The sequence below is a fragment of the Zootoca vivipara genome, chromosome 4 (genome assembly GCF_965207765.1).
Source record: "Zootoca vivipara chromosome 4, rZooViv2.hap1.1, whole genome shotgun sequence".
NCBI classification, from domain to species: Eukaryota; Metazoa; Chordata; class Lepidosauria; order Squamata; family Lacertidae; genus Zootoca; species Zootoca vivipara.
In genome coordinates, this window is record NC_142587.1 from 31,318,504 (window position 1) to 31,344,397 (window position 25,894).

A 25,894-nucleotide genomic window follows, 5' to 3' on the forward strand; every position below is an offset into this window, starting at 1 on the left:
TAATGACAAGAAAGTTTGGGGAAAGGAACAGAAGAACCTTGGGAGATCTGCTTTCCATAAAGTCAAACTGATCTGCTGGTTTTGAAGTTGCAAACATAAAGCTACAAATCCATCTGTATCAGAAAGTATTTAATCCTCAAGCTTCAGCACATGCAACTGTTAAGAGAGAATGACAAGAAATGACTCTGAGCAGTAACATCTACTTGGTGAAGAATATGTAATCTTACCATTCATTTGAAATCTTTATATAAGCACCAGTGGTCAAAACAAGTGACTAGACACTCCTTTGGGCAGAATATTTTTTTAATTGGGGAGGGGGAATTGAAGCTAATATCGTAATCAGGGGGGGAAATGAATGGAAGCCAAAGGCTGAGAGGAAGAATTAGTGGAAGTAAAAATAATAGGGGATGTAATAGACCTGAGCACTGGCTTGCTTTTGGTAGGTTTCAAGAACACAGTAGTGATAAAATATAAATGAAGGTAAGGTACAAGGGATACTCATTATATATAAAATGTTGCCTCAGTGAACAAAGGAGAGTATAACCCGAAGTCAATTGTACAGTGCTTTCTCCTCATGACTGAGAAATGCAGATTATTATTTTTACCACTCAACATTGCAAAGTCCATAGGCTGTGGAGCAAGTAGCTGGTCCTTGTTGCTTCTACAAACATAGCAAATTCTGAAAATCCTTATTTACTCAAACCAAATGTTTAACGCATTTTCCAAGAATAATAAGTAGTGTATCAGTGAGAGTTATTTTAGTTGACGTTTGCCAAAAGCTAATGCTGGGGAAAAAACAACAACCCAGAAATTGGCATTGTCTTTGACATCCTTTTGCCCACGCAACACCCCTTAAGGAGTTTGTAACTTAATTCAATAAATCCTGTTCACAAGTTTATAATTACTCAGTGGACAAATGAACATGGGGAGAAGGATGAGGACAGCACTTGCTATTTCTACCACACCAACCTGCTTGAGTGCCAGCTGTTACTCAAATATACCCAACACATATCCATCCCAGTACAGTATGTATAAGTCAGAGGCAATGTGTTGCCTTGCAGATATTGTTGACTCCAACTCCCATCCGCCCCAGCCATGATGGGATGATCCTGACATCAGCTCTCTGATTCCATAAAGTGGGGGGCTCAGGACACATGCACAAAACTTACACAGGTTTCGATATTTGCATATAAGGTCCTCTGCAAACAGGATCTCAGACATATGACTGGGAGCGGCCACCAAGACCACATAACACCGGTCTTGAAAGACCTACATTGGCTCCCAGTATGTTTCTGAGCACAATTCAAAGTGTTGGTGCTGACTTTTAAATCCCTAAATGGCCTCGGTCCAGTATACCTGAAGGAGCATCTCCACCCCCATCATTCTGCCCAAACACTGAGGCCCAGCACCGAGGGCCTTCTGGCGGTTCCCTCGTTGTGAGAAGCCAAGTTACAGGGAACCAGGCAGAGGGCCTTCTCGGTAGTGGCAGCCGCCCTGTGGAACGCCCTTCCATCAGATGTCAAAGAGAAAAACAACTACCAGACTTTTAGAAGACATCTGAAGGCAGCCCTGTTTAGGGAGGCTTTTAATTGTTGTTGTTGTTGTTGTTGTTGTTGTTGTTGTTGTTAGGTTAGAGGTAGGGCCACAGCAGGGACAATCCCAATCTCACCCCCACCTGTTCAGAGTTTAAACATCTGCACAGGGATAAATCACAAGGATTCATATACAGTACAACAAAGGGAAAGCATACATAATTGAGCAGCCTTCCCCATCCTGGTGCCCTTCAGGTGTTTGGGGCTATCTCTCTCATCATCCCTGGCCACCGACCATGCTGTCTGGGGCTAATGCCTAATGGAATTCCATCAGCATCTGGAGAGGATCTAATAGTGATATAAAAGGAGAGGATGGGAAGCAATGAATCAAAGTTCTATTTAAACCTTACAGGTTCGAAATAAGGCTCGGCTTGGGCAGTAAGGTGTTAATGCGGGTAAGCAGCCCTATTAGGCTCTAAGCCTCCCTAGAGATGTATTTATATTTCGTATAGAGTTGGATATATTCAGTTGTTCTGGTATAGGAGGTTCTAGGACTGTTGCCAAAGTGAGGAGCTAGGAAATGCAAGGCGATACATAACATGCACATAAACAAAACCATAGTAGCCACAGAACTGTAATGTGATGATTGACACGCGTCCTTAAAGCCACAAATGTCGTATTTTCTGTAGGAATCGGCCCCTGTTTCCATTAGCAGAAGCATCTTACATCTGAATAATGTACTTCACTGCCTTAGTTTTGTTCACAGCAATTCCTGATGCTTGTACAACCTACACATCTGGCTGCTGTGCGCACACATGCTCACATATGAATTCCAAAAATACTAAAGGCTACATTGACTGAATTAAGGAGGTGTGAACTGAAATGGCATCTTGGAGATAAAAGCAAAACTAAAAAAAAAAGTTCACACTGCAAGCAGCAGTAACATTTTTATTTCTTTTTTTAAACAAAAAGGATTACTAAATAAAGAAGAACATGAAAGATGTAATCCTTGTGAAAACATGGTCAAAAATGTAATTATACATGATAAAAACCGTTTTATACATTTTTATCATTATTTGCTGGGCTAGCTCTTCTGTACTTTGATTGCCTTCATCAACATCACATCCAATTATTTATCATCCCAACAATTTGTCTTTTCTGAAAGATAAACCATTTTTCAGTTGGCATGTACCAGTAATATTAATTGATAACATCCATCTTGCAAATTCTCAGTACAGGAACCATAATGTCTCTGAGCATTAAGTGTAGTCCTCAGAAGTGGTCTGTCACAAGCTACATACTTCATCATAATATTCTATTTTTGGTTCCGCTATTTATCTTACGCTGGAAGAGATAGCTCAGTGCTATGTGTCTGCTGAGGATGCCCACAGTTCAGTGGCAACAGTGGACAAAGAACACTACAACAAATCTTCAAGGGTGGCTTCTTATGCTATGCTTTGTATTTCATTGCAGATACCCAAGAACAAACTGCATGCATACTGTACTACTATGAAGTGCACACATGTGTGATCTGCCACGTTCCTCTTTGAAATGCACTTCTGTGTACTCTAAAGGGAAATGCAGCAATCTAAACACACACACAAGCTTACAACCTTCTCAGCTGACAAAGTATGATATCTATATATGAGAAGCTCATAGGCAGAGAGTTCTACTTCTCTGGGTTCTGTATAGTGTCCAATATGATGAATGACTAAATACAGGTTATGTAGCAAAAGTGGAAGGATTTTAAACACACTCTTCTCAGTGCATTACATTAAAATGCAATTTCTATCAAATATCAGATTAGTTCGAAATGAATGTATCAGACAGAACTGTCCCTGTGGCAAATTGGGTCCTCCCTAACAAGAGGGCACGTGTTGCGGTGGGACCTGGCAACCAGACCCTGTGTTGTGGGTGGGAACGTTTGGATAGCCACAACACCCTATTGGTGGTCCCTCGATCTGGGGAGCAATTGGGCAAGAGGGATGCCAGTCAACGCAATCGAGGGACCTCTATTTAAGCTGATGCATGTGTCCCTGAGCTTCCTTTTTTGGGTTCTGTGCATCAGAACACCCGCCCACCTCTCCCTATATTTAGGGCTTGCGCTTGACCTTGCTATGCCATCGTGTGTCGCCTGTTGTTGGGACAGGGGCATGGCAGGAATTTTCCCCATTTGGCTGATTGGCTGGTGCCACTTGGGTTTCGCCTGCTGCGTAGCAAATCATCACAACTTGTAAGGTTGCGGATAGGCTCTGGTTCAGGTGGATAGGGGTGGCAGGATGCCTAGCCATCCCTGTGTGTTGGGTATTCCTCTAAAAGGAATCCAAGGACTCATGGTTGGTCTTCCCTGTGAGGGCCCGGAGCCTGAGTCTAGGGGACATCTGGGTGGAGGCCTAGCAGACGCCCCTGCTTGCCGTCTGTCCCAGGTGTTCACCCGAGGCTGACCTATGGTTGGTGCCCAGGGTCAGCACTGCCTGCAAGGGTGCAAGGAGCTAGTCGAACCAGAGCCTATGCAACAACTCACTTGATTGTAACCAATAAAGTTGTGGCCTAAATTCTGCCAAAAACCAAACTTAAATTTGAGTCTTGTCTGAATTTATTTCAGGGGGTGGTAAAACATACAAGAATCAACCATTTTCTACTTTTAAATCTGGCAAGGAGAAACAGGTTTCTTTAACCACATTGTTCTGCAGACAATGACTAAAATGAATGTATTGACAAGCCCAAGGTCTATTTACATTTTTGCCGAACAATGTATACTGAATGTGTAAATGGGCAGTGAAATTGTGTGTTCTGACTTAATATATGCATAACATGTTAATTTGGCCTATGCACGTACAATTCCTTGACACACTGGTCCAATATGCATGATATGGACACACCTTTTCTTAAGTAGAAGGTGTGTAGCCGATGTATATGCATAAGCCCATTTTACAATTCATGGCATATGTGTAATGGGAGGCTTCACAACACTCAGCGTATACCCTCTCACACACCAGACACTAGTAATCTCTTATGAGCACAGGAGCTCCATTGAACGACCCAAGCAGCTCTCCCAGCTACAGTGACCTCTCTGTTCATTTCTCCATCTGAAACTGCCCAGTCTGCTAAATAAAATGAGAAATCCTAGTCAGACAAAAGGTCTGCATGCTTTGGAATGCACACAGGGCTCTAAATTGTTTCTCCAGCATCATGCTGCAAAGGAAGAAAAAAATGGAATGGATTGTCAACAGAAAAAAATAATTGCATTTGTCAAATTCAGTTGAAATAAAATATCCAAGTGCTTCCTTAAGCTCTTAAAAAGTCCATTTCAGCAATGTGAAGAAGGCAATAGTAAGCAGTTATGCATCTGAATTATTACTAGATGTGCTCAGCTAACAAGGGTCAAATTAAGATTAATAGTAGCCAGCCTGAACTGCATTTTTTCCTTTGCAGTTAACAAAAAAGCAAAGCCAGGCATCTATATATAAGCCCATTATTAAAGTGACTTCAAACTTTAAGAGTAAGTAAACTGAGGTGAGATAAGACAAAATATTTTAACTGACAAAAAGGACAATATGATCCGAGTCTATTGCTAGCTTCAGAATCAATTTTGTCCCCTTTCAGAAAATGGGAGTGTATTGTAGTAGCTGGGTGATAAATGAACAACCGTTAGTTGCAGCGGGGAATCCTGGTATCTTTCCCTGAGAATATGCTTTTAATGCGACAATATCACATTATCTCAGAAATCAAAATGCATTATTTTGTCAGTGGAAAAATGTGATTTCCTCCCTCCAGCAAGCAATTCCATTCTACTACATATTACTATCTAGCACTATACAACTGACAATGAATATGCATTACTGGGCAATCATATTAGATATATTACTAAGCAATGTTTTGTGTATTATTAGTCATCGACCAGAGAAATTTCGCACTTGGCATAATTTTGGGAGAGAGGGGAGAGATGGAAAACTCCAACTCTTGCTGTTTCTCCCATGTGGTATACTCAACCTATCTCCACTCATAATCCTCATACCCATTTCTCCTAATCCACTCACCACCACTCTTTTCCAATCTACTTTTGCCCAGTTGTCCCACTAGGCAGTGCTTGTCTTCTAGAAAAAACGCTGCCGATACTCCGTATCCTTGAGTAACCCCAGAAAGAAAAGCACTGGTGTTGGGAGATGGGTGCGTTCCAGTCCATAGTTTGCTCCATACCTTTCCTCTGCACACCTCTTCGGCTCCAGTTCTTTCTCCTTAAGACTCAATCTTGCCTCTACTCCAGCCCATTTTGTTCCCTTCTCCCCAATGCTGTCACAGCCATACTGCTAAAGTTGTCAGCATAATATGGATGCATAGGAAGCCTGTTTCATTTCATCTTCTGGAAGCTCACCACATCTGGAAGTATTGCCATTACTGGATTTACCAGTAATTGCAAGATAAGGACCAGTTGCTGTGGGGATTTAGTGCAATGTAGTATATGCTGATGACACAACCTTGATGGCAGAAAGTGAGGAGGAATTGAAGAACCTTTTAATGAGGGTGAAAGAGGAGAGCACAAAATATGGTCTGAAGCTCAACATCAAAAAACCAAGATCATGGCCACTGGTCCCATCACCTCCTGGCAAATAGAAGGGGAAGAAATGGAGGCGGTGAGAGATTTTACTTTCTTGGGCTCCTTGATCACTGCAGATGGTGACAGCAGTCACAAAATTAAAAGACGCCTGCTTCTTGGGAGAAAAGTAATGACAAACCTAGACAGCATCTTAAAAAGCAGAGACATCACATTGCCTACAAAGCTCCGTATAGTTAAAGCTATGGTTTCCCCAGTAGTGATGTATGGCATTGAGAGCTGGACCATAAAGAAGGCTGATCGCCGAATAATAATAATAATAATAATAATAATAATAATAATAATAATAATAATAATTTATTATTTATACCCCGCCCATCTGGCCGGGTTCCCCCAGCCACTCTGGGCGGCTTCCAAAAAAACAGAAATTCTAAAATACAGAAATCCATCAAACATTAAAAGCTTCCCTAAACAGGGCTGCCTTGAGATGCCTTCTAAAGGTCTGATAATTGTTCTCTTTGACCTCTAGTGGGAGGGCATTCCACAGGGTGGGTGCCACTACCGAAGAATTCATGCTTTTAAATTATGGTGCTGGAGGAGACTCTTGAGAATCCCATGGATGGCAAGAAGATCAAACCTATCCATTCTTAAGGAATTCAGCCCTGAGTGCTCACTGGAAGGACAGATTGTGAAGCTGAGGCTTCAATACTTTGGCCACCTCATGATGGAGGGCACAAGGAGAAGGGGACGACAGAGGACGAGATGGTTGGACAGTGTTCTCGAAGCCACCAACATGAGTCTGACCAAACTGCGGGAGGCAGTGGAAGACAGGAGTGACTGGCATGCTCGGGTCCATGGGGTCACGAAGAGTTGGACACAACTAAAAGACTGCGGAAAACTTCACCACTGCTTTCCAGGGGCCAGGGGAGGATTCCCCTCCCCCTGGGATGCTAATTTTCCCATCTGCAGATTTTCACGTGCCTCATAGCAAATGTCATGACTTTGGCAGATAGTGCATTGGGTGGTATCCTTTATCATAAAGGTACCTCATTTAAAGGGTTCAGGGAGAAGCACTGATGTTGAGGGATCTATGTGGAGCTAATGGGCCATGACACCCCTTCCAAGAGATGGCACTGGCAGGAATGTCACACTTTATCTATGCCAAGGGGTATCAGCGCTGACCCATCACCAGGTTCAACCAGCAAGTGGGTTGGTTGAGGGCATCCTGTATACTTACCCAATGCCTTTGCCAAACCACTTTACATCAGTAATCAAAAAATGTTCTGGCCTATTTCACCCCATTAAAATTTTCCCTGTGTTTTATTAATCACTGTATATCTCCATCGGACCACGGTGCGCCTTATGCGCCTAGGAACTTTCACATTCAGGCACTGACCAAACCAAGGCTTACTTAGCTTTAAAAATATAATAGCATCATCTGTCCTCGGACAAGTCCCTGCTAATGAAATGTTATTGCATTGGTGATGGGCAATACTTCCCCCTAACATAGGGACTGTGAATCCAGCAGTGCCTGGAGCGCCACTGCACTTAGGCAATGGGGAGTCTGTGATTTCCACCAACTTCCCCCATGCCTGCAGTCACCGCCCTCAAACCATACCCCACATCATATCCCAAAGTTCCTCAAGCCTTGGAATATTTGGAAGTTGGGTTGTGTGATGCAGCAGGAAAGAGAAAGGCAGGTAAATCCCATTCCATAGGCAGCATTTTGCTCATCATTTCAGTCCAACCCACATCATTTTTTGAGTTCCTAAAGCAGTAATTGTCCATTAATGCTTTTATGCCCTAAACAGTCCCATATCCCACAGCAAAGACATGGAAGCCCTTGTGTAGGCTCAAGGAGAGAAGAGGGGAGACAGCATTGGAAATGGTCCACCATTCTTCCACAAGGGACATTATTATGTTTCTCTCCTTTCTAAGGAAAACTAGCTTGTTCCTGTGTGATTCTCAGTTTCCCATGAATCAATGCATTTTATCTCCCTTTTTTATTCTAAAATGGGGGGGGGGGGAGGACAGCACCTATCCACCCTACAGAAAAACGCTCTCTCCTCCTGTGATAGATAGGAGGGCAAGATCATCGAGTGACTGCAAATGGGTCTTCTAGTTTCAAGATGAAGCACTATAGCTTTTCTAAATGCAAAGATAAAGAACACATCTCTTGTTAATGGATAAGAACATTATTTATGCAAGCTCTTGATTTCTATTTTGAAGCATAAGCTCCTTTATGTAATTTTAAAAGCAATTTACAATGCTACATGGGCAGACATGCCGGGGGGGGGGATTTTGAAGGAGCCACTTTACAATAACATCAAAGGACCTGGTGCCTGTTTTCTGGAAATTCCATTCCAAGACTCAGAGCTTGGTCACCCCAAGTAAAGATCAGCTGATTAAACTTCAATGCACTTTCTAATTACTGAGTATAATTTTGATTTTTATGCAAAAGAAGTATTTTTGACTTTTGGCCTATGCCCTCTGCAAACTATGATATTGGAAACTGACTGGGACAATCCTATACACAGCTGGAGTGAACATAGGTTTACTCATTGTTTTTCATAGTTGGGATACAAGAATGTTAAATCATCGTCCTTCACTATGCAGAACTCACTTCACCCAAACAAACTATCATCACTGCTGGAGATTTAAGCATAATGGGTCACCTCACCATCTTAACTTTAAGATGATTTGCATGAGTGCTAGTGCTGCTATTTGTTGCCCTCTTCATTTTTTGTTTTTAAATGTTTTTAGACATCTTCAACAGCAGTGTTGCTAACTGGCCTCATTGCAGGGAATGCTGTTGACTCGACTCTTGGCTTCTTCATGTAACGTCTCCACATGGTTCTGGGGAAAGGATGGTGTGAGCAAGCCCCATCAGTAGACATAGTTTCTGTTGCAGACAGGCAGCTAGGCAGGGAGCTAGAAAGCGAGGATGGAGGAATGCTATGGACGCCAGCAACTACATAATGCTAAATACTTTTAATTCTTCATCCTGTTCCCCTGCTCCTCCTCGTTCCTCAGTTGCTGATGACCCTCCATCTCAACTAATTTATATTTCTATTGCAGGTAACACAGGCACTTCCCTGACACTTGTTCTCTTTTGGACCATCATCTCTTCAAAGGAATATTTGCTCAGCGTGTGATGAGGCACATGAGATGCAGATTACAACGGACAAGTTATTTCTCCAGTGTGTGGTTATGCATGGTGTGCTGATTCTAATCCACTGCTAAATGAGAAGTATGGAAAGAGGGAAAGGAATGAGAAGGAGGAGAGATAGTTACACACCGCCAGTTTTCTTTTTCCCATAAATTATTGCTGTTTATTTTTCTTATCTCTGGAATTTTCAGTCTTTTACAGGGATCAGAGGTCTTTAAATCCTGATTTCACTTTATACAGTTTGGTCTCCGTTTTCAGACCTCTCCCTATTACTTGGTTTCATAGCAGGCTCTTAATTTTTTTACCTTGTCTTCCTCAGTCATTCCCCCCCCCCCCATGCAGCTTGTTTAGACCAATTCTGGAGTGGACTCCCTTTTTTAACTCCAAAGTTGCCCCCCCTTCTTTCTCCAATATTCTCGAATTGGTTCTTTCTGATTTTGGCTTTTCTTGGGGGGGGGGGAAGCCTGCCGCTTAGTCGATGAGGGATTCTGGAGCAACTTGGTCTCTGGGGGGCTCTCTTCAGTCACCATGGATCTTCTGGATCTCCAGGTTCACCCTGGAATCTTTGGGGAGCACATTGCTCACATGCATGCCCCTTAAACCTCCAAAATCGGCATCCAGCACGCTCCTCAAAGTGTCACCGCCCCCCTCCATTGCTAGTGGCAAACCGGAAGTCCTTATCTAGTCCATTTACATTTAGTCCATTTATAGATGGCTTAGTATCCACAGCCAGGTTTGGAAAGGAGGAATAATTTTTAAAATCCTGTTGATGGGCCAATGGGGCCTGGTATTTGGCTTACAGGATGCTGATATGAGGCGTGCCCATGTTGCAGGATGAGCTTAAGTGACTCCTGGGCAAGAAAGGGCAAGAACTGAGATCGTCAAAGGAGGGAGGGTGCTGTTTGATTCTTCCCCTTGCAGTCAGATACAAGTAACCCTAATATAAAACCTCTCATAGCACCAGAGAAGTAAAAGTCCCACATTACTGGGTTCATGAAGCAGAAATCTATTAATTTATTAATTTAAATCTATTAATCTATTAATTTAAATCTATTAATCTATTAATTTTGGAAATTCCGCAAAACTGTTTTCTCAGGAAACCGAAGCAGGACTTGGGTTCTTAAATTACTGTATTTTTTCAGCACTACCCATGTATAAGACGAGCCCCAATTTTAAACCTAATTTTTTGGTTTAAAAAAGCCTAGTCTTATACATGGAAAAATATGGTAATCACAGAACTCTGTTGCTCACAAAGCAGAACTGAAGGGAATATTTTTTTTTAAAAAAATAACATTTCCAGCTCCTATGACTTGTAGCTACAAACAGAACTCATTTAAAATAAATAAACAACTACGCACACACAAAATTGTCCTGCCTGAATAACTGCATTTCAAACGGATGATAGAACATGCTGGCTATAGCAGCTAAACCCTGTTCCCCCGTGTAACCAGTGTTTACTGCCCTGTTTAATATTCTGTCTTCCATTTTAAAATGTCAAGTACAACAGTTGGGGGAGTCAGAAAAGTAGTATGGGTGTGTTTTGTCACACACAGGACAGGACCTTTGCATCTTTGACCCTAACCAAGTCTTTCCAAGTTGCGGCCATATATTACCTCTCAGTTTGTTCCATCCCACCCACTACTCACCCCCTAATTAAATACAAAGCTGCCTTGTTACTGGATAAAAGTGAAGTTGTACAGGTTGGGCTGCACAGTGTCATTCATGCCTTAATCTTCTCCTATTCCCTTTTCACAAGGTCCTGAATCTTGCTGCCTTGTACTATAGCGTTGACTGGTTCATGTTCCAATGGACTCCCTTTGGCCAAGTGGTGGCACCCCTATTTCCTGGAAGATTCAGAATCCAGACTGAGATAGAGTTTCCTGCTGTGAAGTAATTTCTTGCTCTCTTTGGCTGCCACAGTCGCAGGCCCCATGGAGATTCCTTGCTTCCCAGGCCTCTTTGGAAGAAATGGACTTCTAAGAATTGGTAACTATGCAAGTACAGGGTGAGTACTTTTAAAAGAGGCCCCGTGGAACATGTGTACTCTGTATCCACAGGGCCTCTTTTAAAGGACTTACCCTTTATATGCCTTGTCTTTTCATACCTTCTTAGGATAAAGAAAGACAGCTCAGATAGTTTTAGAAATACATTATTATCTTTTACGTCTGGATGCCTAGTGATTCTAATATCCTAATGGATAAGTCTATTTTTATCTATTGCATAATGTGGCTAGGGATTTAAAACTCTTTATGCCTACCCATGCTTAAACACTGTGTGGTGCTACCTTTATACGGATGAACAGACAGTTTGGGTTTATCTGAGGTATTCAAATACCAAGAGTGCTAGCAAAACCTTTTGGAGGTGGTAACTTTTTGAGTGATAATAACCATTTTAGGGACACCCCCCCCCCCAGTTCTGTTCTAAATATTACATTGGAACTGCCTGGTGTTGCAAATTCTATGAGTTTCAGAAAATCCTGTTTGATTCTAGTGTCTTCCGCGATCACTGCCACATCTGATAGGTAAAGGTAAAGGGACCCCTGACCATAAGGTTTAGTCGCGGATGACTCTGGGATTGCGGCGCTCATCTTGCTTTACTGGCCGAGGGAGCCGGCGTACAGCCTCCAGGTCATGTGGCCAGCATGACTAAGCTGCTTCTGGAGAACCAGAGCAGTGCATGGAAACACCATTTACCTTCCTGCTGGAGTGGTACCTATTTATCTACTTGCACTTTGACGTGCTTTCAAACTGCTAGGTGGGCAGGAGCTGGGACTGAGCAACAGGAGCTCACTCCGTCGCAGGGATTCAAACTGCCGATATTCTGATCGGCAAGCCTTAGGCTCAGTGGTTTAGACCACAGCACCACCCACGTCCCATCCCAAGGCGAAAAAGCAACTAGCAACTTCCAATCATCTGTACAGTCTCTTCTTATATGGATACCTAACTCATCTCTCTCTCTTTTTCCTTTTTGCATAATTCTGGCAAATGACAGGCAGGCTGACAGCCAGACTACATGGCAGTGAAACAGAGATGGCATACTTTGTTAGTGTTCCTTCACCCTTAGAAGATCTGATCATTTTCTGTAATAGTTCAGATCACAGAGCAGCAAATTAATAATGTGCCATTCTCTATACACAGCCCTCATTTGCAACAAAGATTGGCTGCTGTATGCACTGAATAGTGAATGTGAAATACATCAGGAAGAACCTTCTGGCAGTAATAGGTGTTCAGCAGTGGAATTGATTCCTATGAGAGGCTGTGGACTCTCCTTCCTTGAAGATCCTTGGAGATTTTTAAGCATAGCTTGGATAACCATGTATGATCGAGTTGAGATTCCTGTACTGCAGAGGGCTGGACTAGATGACCCACAGAGTCCCTTCTAACTCTACAATTTTATGATTCTACATAAAATATACCCTATACAAAAGCTGCAGCAAAAGAAATCATCTTTACTAAATCAGAATTTGCAGCATTAAGTGGTTCCTAGTATCATTACGTTTTCAAAGGATAAAAGATTCCTCCAAAAAAAAAAACCAAAAAACCAATACCCTACAATGAAACACCAAAATCAACAATCAGACATAAGCGTCAACATAGAGCACCTTCAAAAATGTAGTGCCCTTCAAATTATCACAAGCTATATCTGTATGCAGAATGGATATATAGCTTAGGTATTCTTGAAAGAGTTAGTAAAAAATATATGCCCAAATGCACGTAATGTACAGGAGTACATTCTACACAGAGGATTGTGTCTGAGATCATATCCAGAGTTATCCAAAGTTATCCAGAGTTCTCTTTTGCTCTCTCATTCAATTGTTGAAAGAACTCTGCTCAGGTAATGCTCAAATATCTCAAGAGCAAGAATGCACTTTCAAGAGTCCATTCTTTTGTTGCCACCTGACTGAAACTCCTGACATATGTTAAAGAGTTTAGTCATGCAGGTGAGAATTGGTGCTAAGGAATTTGGTGCTAAGGCTCAACATACAAGGAACATTATCCTTGGAGAATGTTTTAAATTGCTGCTTTGAGTGGCTGTTATCATGTTCCCTGGGCCAACATTTTAAAATGTAGTAACCCAGGGGCACCAACATTTAAAAGATTTACAGCGCAATCTAAAATCCCCTTGCATTGGACTGGAAAGGAGAGGTGGATTTGGCAGAGATGGAAAGGGGCAATGGTTGGCACCGACCACTCCAGTCCATTCGCCAAATATTCAAGCAGGCTGAACTACCATTGGTGGGATTTACAACAACCCCAAGGCCCAAAGTGGAGCTCTCTTATGAGAGCACTGGAATAATTGTTCATGTACAGAAATGCATAGATGTTCTGGTAGGCTACTGAAGGAGAAACGCTACAAGACTCAAACACTCAGATCAAGCACTCTGTTTTCCTCCTCTCGTGTAGGCTACTGTGGTGTTGTGTAATAAGTGATGCAAAACACAGTTAAAATCAACAAAACCATAAGAGAAGGAGAAGTGACATGTAAGCTTGTTCCAGTGGAATAACTAACCAGCCTCCTATTAATTCCCATATGTAGCTCCCAATTCCCTCCAATGTTCAGGGTAATCTATCAGTGTGATGTGATTAACTCTGAACTTTGTTGTATCACCATGCTATATCTAATATACTAATTATTAAGCTATGTTATTAGATCTTCTATATTTGGCTCAACCTTAATGACTTTACTATTTCTGAAAATGCAGGAATGTAGGCGTTTAATTAAATGAATCCATAACTATCAGTAAACATATAAACTGTTAGCAGACTATCCTCTGGAATCAGTATCCAGCATCAACCTTTGCGGGAACAACAAAATTAAAAGGGGAAATGCATAACATTTTCTCACCATCACACATTTAAGCTGGCACTGAGCTTGAGCAGAGATCTCAGCAGCTGTACCAACAGGGAGACAGACTCCTAAAATATTGCTACGGTTGCTGTCAAGGTTGAGTGTTAACATATCAATTAGATGATGATGTACATGCAGTACCAAATCTAGCACACTGTTGGCAGTAAAATATTAAAACAATAATACCTGGTGATCTATTGATTTATGAATATACTAGCTTAGGGTGACAATAAATGCTGGTGAAGATGCTTTATGGACATGATGTAACTAACATTACCATACTTTTCCATCCATAAGACGCCCTCTAATTTTGGGGACTCAATATTAAGAAAATGGGGGGAGATTGTCCAGAATGGGAGGAATGCCCAAAAAAAGCTCACCCAAATTCCAAACGCTTGCGATCGAACGCAACGCAGAAGCCTATCCTATTTCCGATCGACACCAGCAGCCCCCAATCATGCACCCAATTGCTGCAGCAGAGCCCAATCACCAGCAGCCATTGCTGCAGCAGTGACCAATCGCTAGCGGACATTCTCGCAGCAGCGACCAATCGCAAGCGCACATTGCCGCAGCAACGCCCAATCGCAAGCGAACATTCTCACAGCAGCGACTGATCACAAGCAGACATTGCCATAGCAGTGCCCAATCGCAAGCAGACATTGCCACAGGCTGCAGCCTATCACCTGCAATAATGCTAGTGACAATCTACTACTCAAGACAGAAATCATTTCCACCGTCCACGCTCTGCACTACCCATATATAAGATGACCAATTTTTAAGCATTGTTTTAAGGTAAAAAAAAATTGTCTTATACACAGAGAAGTACAGTATGTAATGGGACCATGCTTGCCTTCCCCTTTCCATGCTTCAGAGGAATGATAGATCAGCTGGTTAGAGTGTGGTGCTGATAATGCCAAGGTTGCAGGTTTGATCCCCATATGGCTCAGCTGCCTATTCCTGCACTGCAGGGGGTTGGACTAGATGATCCTCATGAATCCCTTCCAACTCTACAATTCTATGATCCTATGAGTAGTGGATCTGGCAATTTTCTCACCCATCCCTTTTGAAGCCAACCACATACTTCACAAACATGAACTTTTCTCTATTAAGACCATGTTTAACTTCTTTGGTTAAATCTGTTTCTAACATTCCAAATAAAACAGGGTAGGAAACATACAACTGTATGGGAAAATGTACAGTATCGGAACCAAAGTGATTACATTATGAGTGTTACAGCATTTGGAATTGGAATTACACACCCAGGGCTTGGTAAACTTGGAACTTCTCTTTTACTGTACACCATCTTGATAATTTTTTCTTCAATTTGCTGTTCATAATTACTCTTATAAAGGTAAAGGGGCCCCTGACCATCAGGTCCAGTCGTGTCTGACTTTGGGGTTGCGGCGTTCATCTCGCTCTATAGGCCGAGGGAGCCGGCATTTGTCCGCAGACAGCTTCCGGGTCATGTGGCCAGCATGACAAAGCTGCTTCTGGCGAACTCTTATATATAAAGTAAATAAATAAACTGGAAGGTGGAATTTAGATTTAAAGTATTCAAATTCCCAAAAAAACCCACCCTATTTTCCCCCTATTAATTTAACTACCTTACATGTGCAGCTCTGGAACACAAACACTCTGTTAAGAATACACTGGTGCTCTGTCAAATTGTACCATTTTGGACTTAGTGATAATGATGCCTGTGTGTGCCTAGGAACTTTCTGCCAATTTAGTTCACATGTTTTGGAGATGCCTTAAAGCTGAAACATTTGGAAAGGATGTGAGAGCTAGAAATAACCCTACATTTTCTTTTCTTACTTTAATCCTTGGATATTCTCTTTCTCACCCTCTCCGTAATTAGGAAATGAGCTGCGTTCAGGCTGGGGCAATAATTCATGGGCACCTTGAAGTGTTTGGGGGGAAATGAAGGTGGATACATTTTTTCTTAAGGTTCTAGCCAAATGGCAGAGAGGTGAATTCACACCATGACCCATGTAACAAAATGAAGGCATTCCTTAACTCAGACATGGGCAATCTGTGGCCTGCCAAATGCTTGTTTTCTCCTGCTCCAGAAGCTAGGACACAAAGCAATGGATTCAAGAAAGGAATTTCCATCTAAACACCAGGAAGAACTTTCTGACAGTAAGAGATGTCTGACAGTAGAACAGACTCTCATGAGAGGCTATAGACTGTCCTTCCTTGGAGGTTTTTAAGCAGAGGTTGGATGGCCATCCATCATGTATAACCTACTTGAGATTCCTGCATTGCAGGAGGTTGGACTAGAAGACCCTCTGGGACCCTTCCAAGTCTACAATTTTGTGATTCTAATGAAGAGGAAGTCAATCTGGCTGTTCCTTTGTAAGGAGAATATTCATATTACATGTCTGAACTTGGAAACAAGTTAAATCAACATGGAGAGACATAGAAGTTTGCTTGTCATCTGATCTGCCATCCTTCACCAATCTATGCTTTTTAGTTTGTTTGTTTTTATTTTGGGGGCAAAACTGTTCTGGGTCAGAAACTCAATGGAATTTCCCCCTTAAATAATGGAAATGTTCAGGTCACTCTACAAACAGTTGCCTTATGAACTATTTTTCAGGAACGAATTAGTTTCGTATAGTGGGACCTGCATGTTTCATTTTAAAGAAGTGGATTTTATTATGTTGTGGCTTGCTCTGTGACTTCTAGGTGAAGGGCAGTATATATAAATTCTGAAAACAAATATATAAATAACATGGGTCACAGCTCATGCTACTTCACTCTTTCTGTTTTTAATACAAGCAAAGCCAGTGCTGTAGCACAGTATGGGGGGTGCATAAGCAAGCTCCTCATATATGTTTCTCAGAAACACATAGCTACACCAGTTTCAAACAGTCTGGTTGATCTAGATTTGCCAAATTTTGTTTCTGCAGCAAAGCACACTTAACCTCACCATCTTCACTAACTTTACAGCAAAAATGTACTCAGATAGCTGTGAACAGCTCCCCTGAGTCTTCAGTGTCAGGCTTTGCAACAAGTCAACCTGACCTGGGAGAAGCTAGCAAATGTTGGAAAACCCATAGTGCCTCCCCTCCCACCAAATTAAGACTCTTTTGCTGAAGATAAACTTCCATATAAATTATCTTAAATTTTCACCATTGCCTAGATTAGTAGCATAACCTTATTAATGCATTTTAGTGTGCTGAGAGATGCTTGTATAAAATGTGTGTCCTATATGCTTGCTCTGGTATAGATCAGGAAACACATTCATCTTCTAGACTAAGTGCAGTCTCCAAAGGATTCTAAGCAAGCTGAACAGACATTCTAAGACAAATTAAGCCAGCTACTAAGAATTGATTCTCAACTGCAAATCAACCTTACTTTTGCAAACCCTAATTACGTTCAATTTTACATTGGTTACTGAATGTACGAATCAGACTGCATTTACTCAGAAACAGATACGTTATTAGCATGCTCAATGCCATCCTTTAATGCCTCAAATCTGAAAAGAGGAAGGAGACACCCAAAAAACACAGCCTAATCTCTGAACATCATTTTGGTTCAGTGGGGAGGTTAAAACAGGGCATGGAACCACAAGTAATAAGGTGCTACTCTGTTCTTTCTTGATGATGGAGCTAGATATGTAACAAAAGCTTTACCAAGTCTGCTGGACCTCCTAACGGTCAGCTGATTGTCATAGACCATATTTACTTGAATCTAATGCTCACCCCTTTTTTTTGGCCAAATTACATTGCGAAAATTAAGGAACACATTAGACTTGGTGGCGCATTTACATTCACCAGCAAATACTTTTGGGGGTTTCAAGGTTCTGAAAATTGGGGTGTGCATTAGATTCGATGGCACATTAGACAGTGGAAGACAGGAGTGTCTGGTGTGCTCTGATCCATGGGGTCACAAAGAGTGGGACACGACTAAATGACTAAACAACAACAACAAATACAGTAGTTGGAGTATTACTAGGATGCATAGCTGCCAAGTTTTCCCTTTTCTCGCGAGGAAGCCTATTCAGCATAAGGGAAAATCCCTGTAAAAAAGGGATAACTTGGCAGCTATGCTAGGATGTATAGAAACTTGAGAGATGTTGTAGAGGAGCTTGGAAGGGCAGAGCGGCTATTTAAAGCTACCTTTTGATCCCTAGCAGAAGTTCAATATAACTCTGGACATCTTTTTGGGGACAAGAAACCTCAATTGAAGACATTTAGTACAGGCCCACTCAAAACACTCTTTTCTTACTCCATAAATCATATCTAGTAGCAGACAATTCCTTAGAGAAAATGTCCTATCTTTATCCATTTCAACATAAGGAGGCAAATTTCTAAAATGAAAATCCTGTTGAGCATATAGAACTCCATAAGCTAGCATTTTACTTAATTCAAGTTTACATTTGCAGCTTTATAACAGTCTGGGATATATATATATGCTAAGAATTGGATTTGATTATATATGCTGTGCTACAATACTTGTAACAAAGCCTATAATATAATTGACAGTCAAATTGTGTGCTGCCTTTAAGGTACTATGGTAAAAACAGTTCTAGTAATTTGATTTATTTGAATACATTCGCTGAATTTTAATCCTCTATGTTTAAGGTAGAGTTCAGGTTTTAATAGACCAATTATGCAAAAAGCTGATTCCAATGTCTAGGTTTAAATCAAATAAATTAGTATCATTACCACTACCAGGTTTAAAGAGTGTGCCTGAAATGCTTTAATAATTACTGAGGTTAAAATTTTAAAAATCACAGTATCATCTTGATATTACATGCATCTGATTAATAATTCTAATGTGGACAACCAATATGATAGTTGATCTACCGCTTATATTATTCATTTCAGAATTATGTTACGTAAAAAAAAGATGTTGTTTTAAATCAAGCACTAATCTTTACATTCTGGCGTATCCTGAAGCTTAATTGTATGAAAATATAGTCTGACAAGCAGAGAGTCCCAACAGGATGATGAAACACACTTTAGTTATGAAAACAGCTTCATCTAGACACATTAAAACCAACAAATTTAAGTTAGCCATGTTTAAGACGAATGATTTCAAAGGGTCCAACATGACCATGATTTCATCAAATACAAGCCACAGTAAATATTAGTGGTGCACATTTTAACGAGGTTTGTGGTAAAATCAGATTGCCTGTAATTAATAAATTTTATTTGCCAGAGATACCACAGAACGGTGGTTCAAAAACTTTTCCTGCCACAGATCACCTGAAAATTGCTGATCGTCTTGTTGGACTTCTTAATGGTTTTTCTGCCTGTGGTAGCATTTGTAATGTGTTGTGCTAGATGCTGTATGATTTTAATTGCTTGTTTTATTTCATATACAGTGTACTTTATTGCAGCGCAATTTGAATTCCATAGAATTCGAATTGCAATAGAATAAAATATAAGAAATGAAAGAAGCAATAAAATTACAAAAAAAACCACTATATGAATATTTAATGCAATGGCCGTGTTGTCTCCCGTCTTCAACCACAAATACACAGATATGCTGCAGACCAGTGGAATGAAGCTTGTAGACCATTGGTGGTCCAGCAACCAAAGTTTGGGAACCCCTGACATAGAAAAGGACAGCTCCCAGAGTTTCATCACACACTTAAATAAATGCAAGTGGCTTATGCATTATACAAAGAGGCAGAAAGGAGCAGATCTGTTTCCCAGTAGTTTCCATCAAGTTCCATGCCACAAAGGAAATGGGCTACCATCTGTATTGTTTATTTTTCTCCCATATAAGCAAATGGGAAAGTAGTTCCGCTAGCACACAGCGTTTCAGCTGTGCAGTGGAACTTCCCCTCCCTGTGCCTCCCCTAAATCTATTCTGGAAGTTTCCCCAACCCATTTTATAGGGGGCACAGGGGGCACACAGGTAGAGGAGAGTGCAGGGAAGTTCCATTGCACAGCTGAAACTTATTGCACTGTTGGATTTCACCCCTAGTTACCATTTACTCCAGTGTAGAGAAGTACTACACTTGCGAAGGGAGCACAATTGTGGTTGGAACGAAAATGGTAACAGGAATACCACAAGGATGTACAGTACTGTGCATCTCATTGCTAGGGGTCCTTGCAATGACCCCTAGCATTCATCCCATCTATCATAAAAGTCAGTTTCTGCCTCCCCTCTTTGCACCGTCTAGCTGTGAATTAAGATTTTCACATGGTTTAATTCTCTCTCTATGAAGCCATGGGCCCCAACACCTTTAACAGGACATAGGCTGGGGAACTCTCACTGTACCCCCTTTCCACAACCTAATATGGTGGTTTTAACAGCAGAATGGGTTTGAAGACCCCAACACCCTGTATTGCATTGCTCAGATCCACTTCTCACCCAGCAACAGCAGAACCACCTCTCAACCATGACTGGCATTTTCCTATTTTCTTAACAAATTACTAACCTCACTTGTATGTATGTAGAACAGAGTGCACAACCGCAGAAATTAAATGCCACCAATTGCTTCTTTGGGGACATTACCATAAGCCCTGCTATGAAGTCAGTCCCTGAGCTCAAATCTGTGTCTCAAGAATCAGGACATATAACATGAAGTAGATAGCCATTTGCGCGAGACGTTTCAACCTACATCTGTAGCTGTCAAGGGATTCTTAGGATAATCAATTAACTGGGTACCAGACTAGATGGAATATATGTTCTGTCCCTGTCATGCTTGTATTCATTACTTAAGCTGTTTATTTTAAACATCCCATTCATCATGTGACGAGGCCTAATAAATCAGAACCCTGCAATATTTCAGGACCCACTGAGGAATAAATGTGATTAAGTACTGGGCATACGAAGGTACAGATTTAAAACTAAATATATTCTTCCAATTATAGGCACTTTGCGGCAGACTATATAAAACAGCAGTAGATTCCAGAGTTGTTTACCAATTACTATGGGGAAGGGCCATAATTGAGCAATGAGGTCTTTTCTTCCATGCACTCTCTGCAAATACTGGAGGCAGGGAAGGCAGTATAGACATTTTATTATAACTAGTTGCAGCAGCAGAGTTTAGGCAACTTAAGGCCAATTCAACTTATGACTATTCCAATTTGCCAGCCTGAAAAAATCTCTAGTCCTGACTACTTTTATTGGAGTAGATGCTGAGGATATACAATATATGTTTTCATCACATCCTGCTTATGAATTTAGCAGGAGCAGCTAGTGTCTTCCCTGAAAATATCACCCTGGCCCTAACAGCTTCCCATTATTTCCCCAGTTGTGAGAGTGGGGGGAGGACTTTGGACAAGACATCTGCAGCTATGAATTGGTGTACTTAGGAAGGTGTTGCTCCAAGTGGCTTCTTGCTCCAGAAACAACAAAGAGACTTGTGGCACCATAAAACCTTAAGAATTAAGGAAATGGACTGCAGAACTTTCCTGAGTTTAATTTCCTTCTGACCTCACTGTTTACAATCATCACCCTCGCCACTATGTATACCTGTATCTGCAACTCTCGATAACATACTGTAACTCCAGATAATGTACTGTAGTCCACAAAAGTTTATGCCATCATAAAATGGTTAGTCTTCAAGGTGCCATAAGACAAACCTGGCTAACCTTCTGGATGTTCTTCCTCCAGAATCCTCATTATCTCAAAACACAGAGTTGGGACCACGTGTCTGCTGAGATAACAGCCAGCTCTCTGCCCTGAGTTGACAGTAACTGAGGGTACAGAACACGTGTTTTAAGTTTGCATTGTATCACAAAACAATGACTCGTGTGTTCTGTTTCCTTCTAATTACATTTGCAGCTTCCTCAGCTATTTTTCGCTAACACCCTTTGAAGAAAAAAACTCTGAAAATATCCACCAGCGTTTCCTGAAGTTGAAAAACAGTAAACACCTACTCAAAAAGAAGTGTAGATAACAGGTTAAGCTGTGAAAGCATTAGGATACAGTCCTACACAGAAGTACAGTGGTACCTTGGGTTAAGAACTTAATTCGTTCTGGAGGTCCATTCTTAACCTGAAACTGTTCTTAACCTGAGGTACCACTTTAGCTAATGGGGCCTCCCACTGCCACTGCGCCGCCACTGCACAATTTCTGTTCTCATCCTGAAGCAAAGTTCTTAACCCGAGGTACTATTTCTGGGTTAGCGGAATCTGTAACCTGAAGCGTCTGTAACCTGAAGCGTCTGTAACCCGAGGTACCACTGTACTTAGAAACAAGGCCCATTAAAATCAATGGGTGGTACTCCAAATAAGTCATACTCACAGTAGATAATTTCAATAGGTCTTATCTAAGCATGATTAATACTGGAAAGTACCCATTGGAATGCGAAGCTGTTTCTAATTTGATAATATACAGAAAGACAGGAAGTACATTTAATTTGTGTTTCCTGTTCACTGCACTTCTCTATCACATCCAAAAGGAATCTTATTCCCCAGAAAATTTGGTTAGGATTGGAGTACTAAATAGAAAACAGCATAAGAGGAAAAAAGGAAAAACCACATTTGATATTTTCCAGGGCAGATAAGTAATGTGTTCAATATTGTGTTAAGAACCAGTGTCCCATCTGAGAACAGGAAACAGAATCACCTGCCTCTTGTATTATTTCAGACCATCATGAATCACCAAAGAACTATAGAAACACAAATAACTTCCAAACTTAATAAATCTGACAATCAAAATCATTTAGCGACTGTAAAGGTATTGGGTTCAATAGTAAATAACTGTGATTTTTTTAACTTCTAATATGTCAACATATTTTAATCAAGCTGTTTCTTCTGTAGAAGCCACACCTTTTAAGATTTTCCAAACAACCAAACACAAAAAGTATTTTACAGTATTCTGTTCATAATTGTATTAAGAATACAGTAATCTATTGGGTCAAATAAACTCAATCTATACAACGCATTCTAAACATACAATGAAGCACAACAAATGGGATTTTAGAAAACAACATTATCCAGTTTTGTAGAGGATTAGGAAGCATCTTAAAATTGTTTCTCTCTAATATTTCCTCTATTCTGTTTATTCTTTAAAACATTGTCGATACATTGTCTTTTATTTATTTTAAAATAGCATAGCAACCAACATGTTTATTACTAAAGATATTATTACTATTTATACAGATAGTATTACTATTTCTACTATCTGTATAAATAAAAGCAAAACCCCCATTAGTATAATATATTAATACCCAACTTGAGACTTTTAGATAGGTTTGATATTTATGCCATAGTTTTTACAATAAGTCTTCTAGATATCTTTTTGTAAATGAAGCATTTCAACAAGGTATATTTAGGAGTGTAAAATACGATAAAGTGCTTGTACATATATCCTATTTAATATTGGGGGGAAAGTTTCCCTACCCAGGTCATTAGTGAGATCCCAGCTCTATTGTGATATTTAACAGTGCAAACGTACACATGGAAGTAAGCCCCATTAACGTCATTGAGGTTTACTCCTAGGAAAGTGGGAATAGGATGCAGCGTAAGTTCTCATGTGCCAAAAACGTTTGCCGCATGGCAAAGCCACACATTTGTTACTTGGTTCAATGTTATTTGCACTTATTATTTGAAATGTTACATGCTCTACAGCGGTGACAAGCAGCATGGGTTTTTTAAGTGGAACCAGGTCATGATTTAGACAGTGCAATGCCTCCTTCACACACAATACAAGCAGTGCAGTTTTAAAACTCTGATTAGGGTGACATCTGCAATCCCAGCAAGCAGCAGGAACAACAGATGCATCTGGGCAACAGAAGTTCCCTTTCAGCACCTGAGACAGCACTCTGAAATCCTGCTTTATCCCCTTCAGCATGCAGTCTACTCTGCTGCCATCAACTGAACACCCCCACATGCAAGTACTAACTGCATATGACACACCCAAGCCAGCCATTAGACCGGCTTTTGCTGCATTACAACTTCTCAAATCAACAAGCGGTCCTTGCCAAGCAGCAAAGAGTAGCCTCACAAACCATTATGGGAAGGCTCAGTGTAGGCTATAGTTATAACAGGGGCCAGGGTCACCGACAGAAAATGCTGAAGATTAGCAACTGCTTGTTTCTGGCACTTGTGGAAACTTTCAGCCCAGGTGCTCTCTGGCTGAAAGGGCCTCTTATTCAACACCCTTCCACCTACTGCCCCTCCTAAGCACACTCCAGCTTCCTGGAGGGGGACGCAGACTAGAATAGGTGACCCTGGGGTCCCTTCCAACTCTACAATTCCATGATTCCTCTGCCTCTGAGCGTGATCACCAAAACTGAGATTCAGGACCATTGAAAAAGCCTTACACCCAACACAGTAAGTTGCCAGCCATGTCCATGCCGAAGTCACCAGAGACCTACTCACCATGTTGACTTCTGACACCATGTCGATGCTGGCAATGTCTATGTTCATCCCGACGTTCACTGGGGGGCCTAATGGAGAACAGGAGACGGTGTCACTTGGCCCCACACTTGGTAGAAACATGTTTCTTTTTCCTCCTCTCTCAAAAATATCCCCCCCACCAACCAAGGGAAAAAAAAAACCCCCGCACAGAATCCGAGACAGACAAGAACAGAGACACCAAACCAGAGTCTCACCTCCAAAATCCGGTCTGAGGCGAATGTCGTAGCCTTTCAGCAATTTATCCACCGTTTCTTTCACGAAGGACATGTTCCCATGATCGCTCACACTGTGGGGAAAGGAGGAGTTTGAGGAGATGTTTGAAGGGGGGGGATTGAAAAGGGTGAGAGGGATAAGAAAAGTCCGAAAAGATGTGAGGGTTTTTGTTTTTTAAAAAAAGGGGTGAGGAAAAGTGAAGCGATAAAGGAGAAGAGATATAAATCGGCGACAAGGATGGACGAGGGAAAGAAAGGCGAAGGAGGAGAGAGAGGTCGGCAAGGGGGGCAGAAAAAGAAGCTCTGGTCAGTTCGGGTGGCTGGTCGAGCCGCAGCCCTCTCCCCCCCCCCTCGCGGCGTCCCCTCCCTCCCCTCCCCTCCCCGCCAGGAGCCGCTCCTACCTCTGGGCGCAGCAGACCACGGCCACCAGGACCGGAGCGGAGAAGACGCCGAAGATCCTGCCTCGTCCCAAGCCCCACATCCCTCCGCTCCGGGCTCCCTTCCCGCCGCAGCAGCAGCAGCAGCAGCTGCCGCCGCGACCGCGTGCGGTTCCGGCTGCCCGAGAGCCGCCGAGGAAGAGGCGGAGGCGACAGTCCCCTCGCCTGCCTCTCTCTCTCTCTCTCCCCTCCGACGCTCCCCCCGCCCACCCCTCCCGCCCAGCTCAGGAGGCTGAGGCGAAGCTCTTGAGGAGAGCGAGAGAGAGGCAGCTGAGGAGAACTGCCCCCCCAACACCCCAACCCCGCGTCGCCCGGTCCTCTCCCCCCCTCCCCACACGCCTAGCCCAGGGAGGGAGCGCCGCGGCTGGGACTTGGCACTCAGGGCACCGGCGAACTGCGGGCGCCGAGCTCGGACGGGCGCCGCCGCCGCCTTCTCCCGCGAGGAGACTCTGCTCGGCTCCTCTGGGCGCCGTCCATGCCACGCAGGCACCCCCAGAGAGCCCTTGTGGCCGGGCACCTCGGGCCAAGCCCAAGCTGAGGCCACCTCGGTAGGAACCACCAGCAGCAGCAGCCGCCTTCCCGCCCTTCTCCGCTTACTGCTGCCTCCACTGAGGCGGCGGCGGCGGCGGCGGCTGGCGACAGCGCCAATGCTGGGCGCGCATTCAGGCGCGAGCCGGGTGGAGCCTCGCGCGCCAAAGCAGGCGTGGGACAGGCGGCGGCAGCCACAGGTGCAACTTCTCCTCAGAATGGCAGCTCGGGGCCACCTAGAGGGGCGTGTGCGGACGGAGCGAGGGCATGGCGGGGAGCCGA

General features: G+C 42.4%; 1 protein-coding gene across 1 annotated transcript in view; it reads right to left on the reverse strand.

Annotated features, from left to right (window-relative positions):
* The window catches only part of GABRB3 (gamma-aminobutyric acid type A receptor subunit beta3), a 98,032-nt gene extending 72,338 nt beyond the window's left edge, over positions 1 to 25,694 (reverse strand). The window contains exons 1-3 of the mRNA XM_035116193.3: positions 25,049 to 25,694; positions 24,630 to 24,721; positions 24,397 to 24,464 (exon numbers count right to left, since the gene is read on the reverse strand). Of these exons, the coding sequence (XP_034972084.1) occupies positions 24,397 to 24,464; positions 24,630 to 24,721; positions 25,049 to 25,128 (240 nt within the window). The 5' untranslated portion in view covers positions 25,129 to 25,694. The remainder of the gene's footprint in view (positions 1 to 24,396; positions 24,465 to 24,629; positions 24,722 to 25,048) is intronic.
* Positions 25,695 to 25,894: the final 200 nt, after the last annotated feature.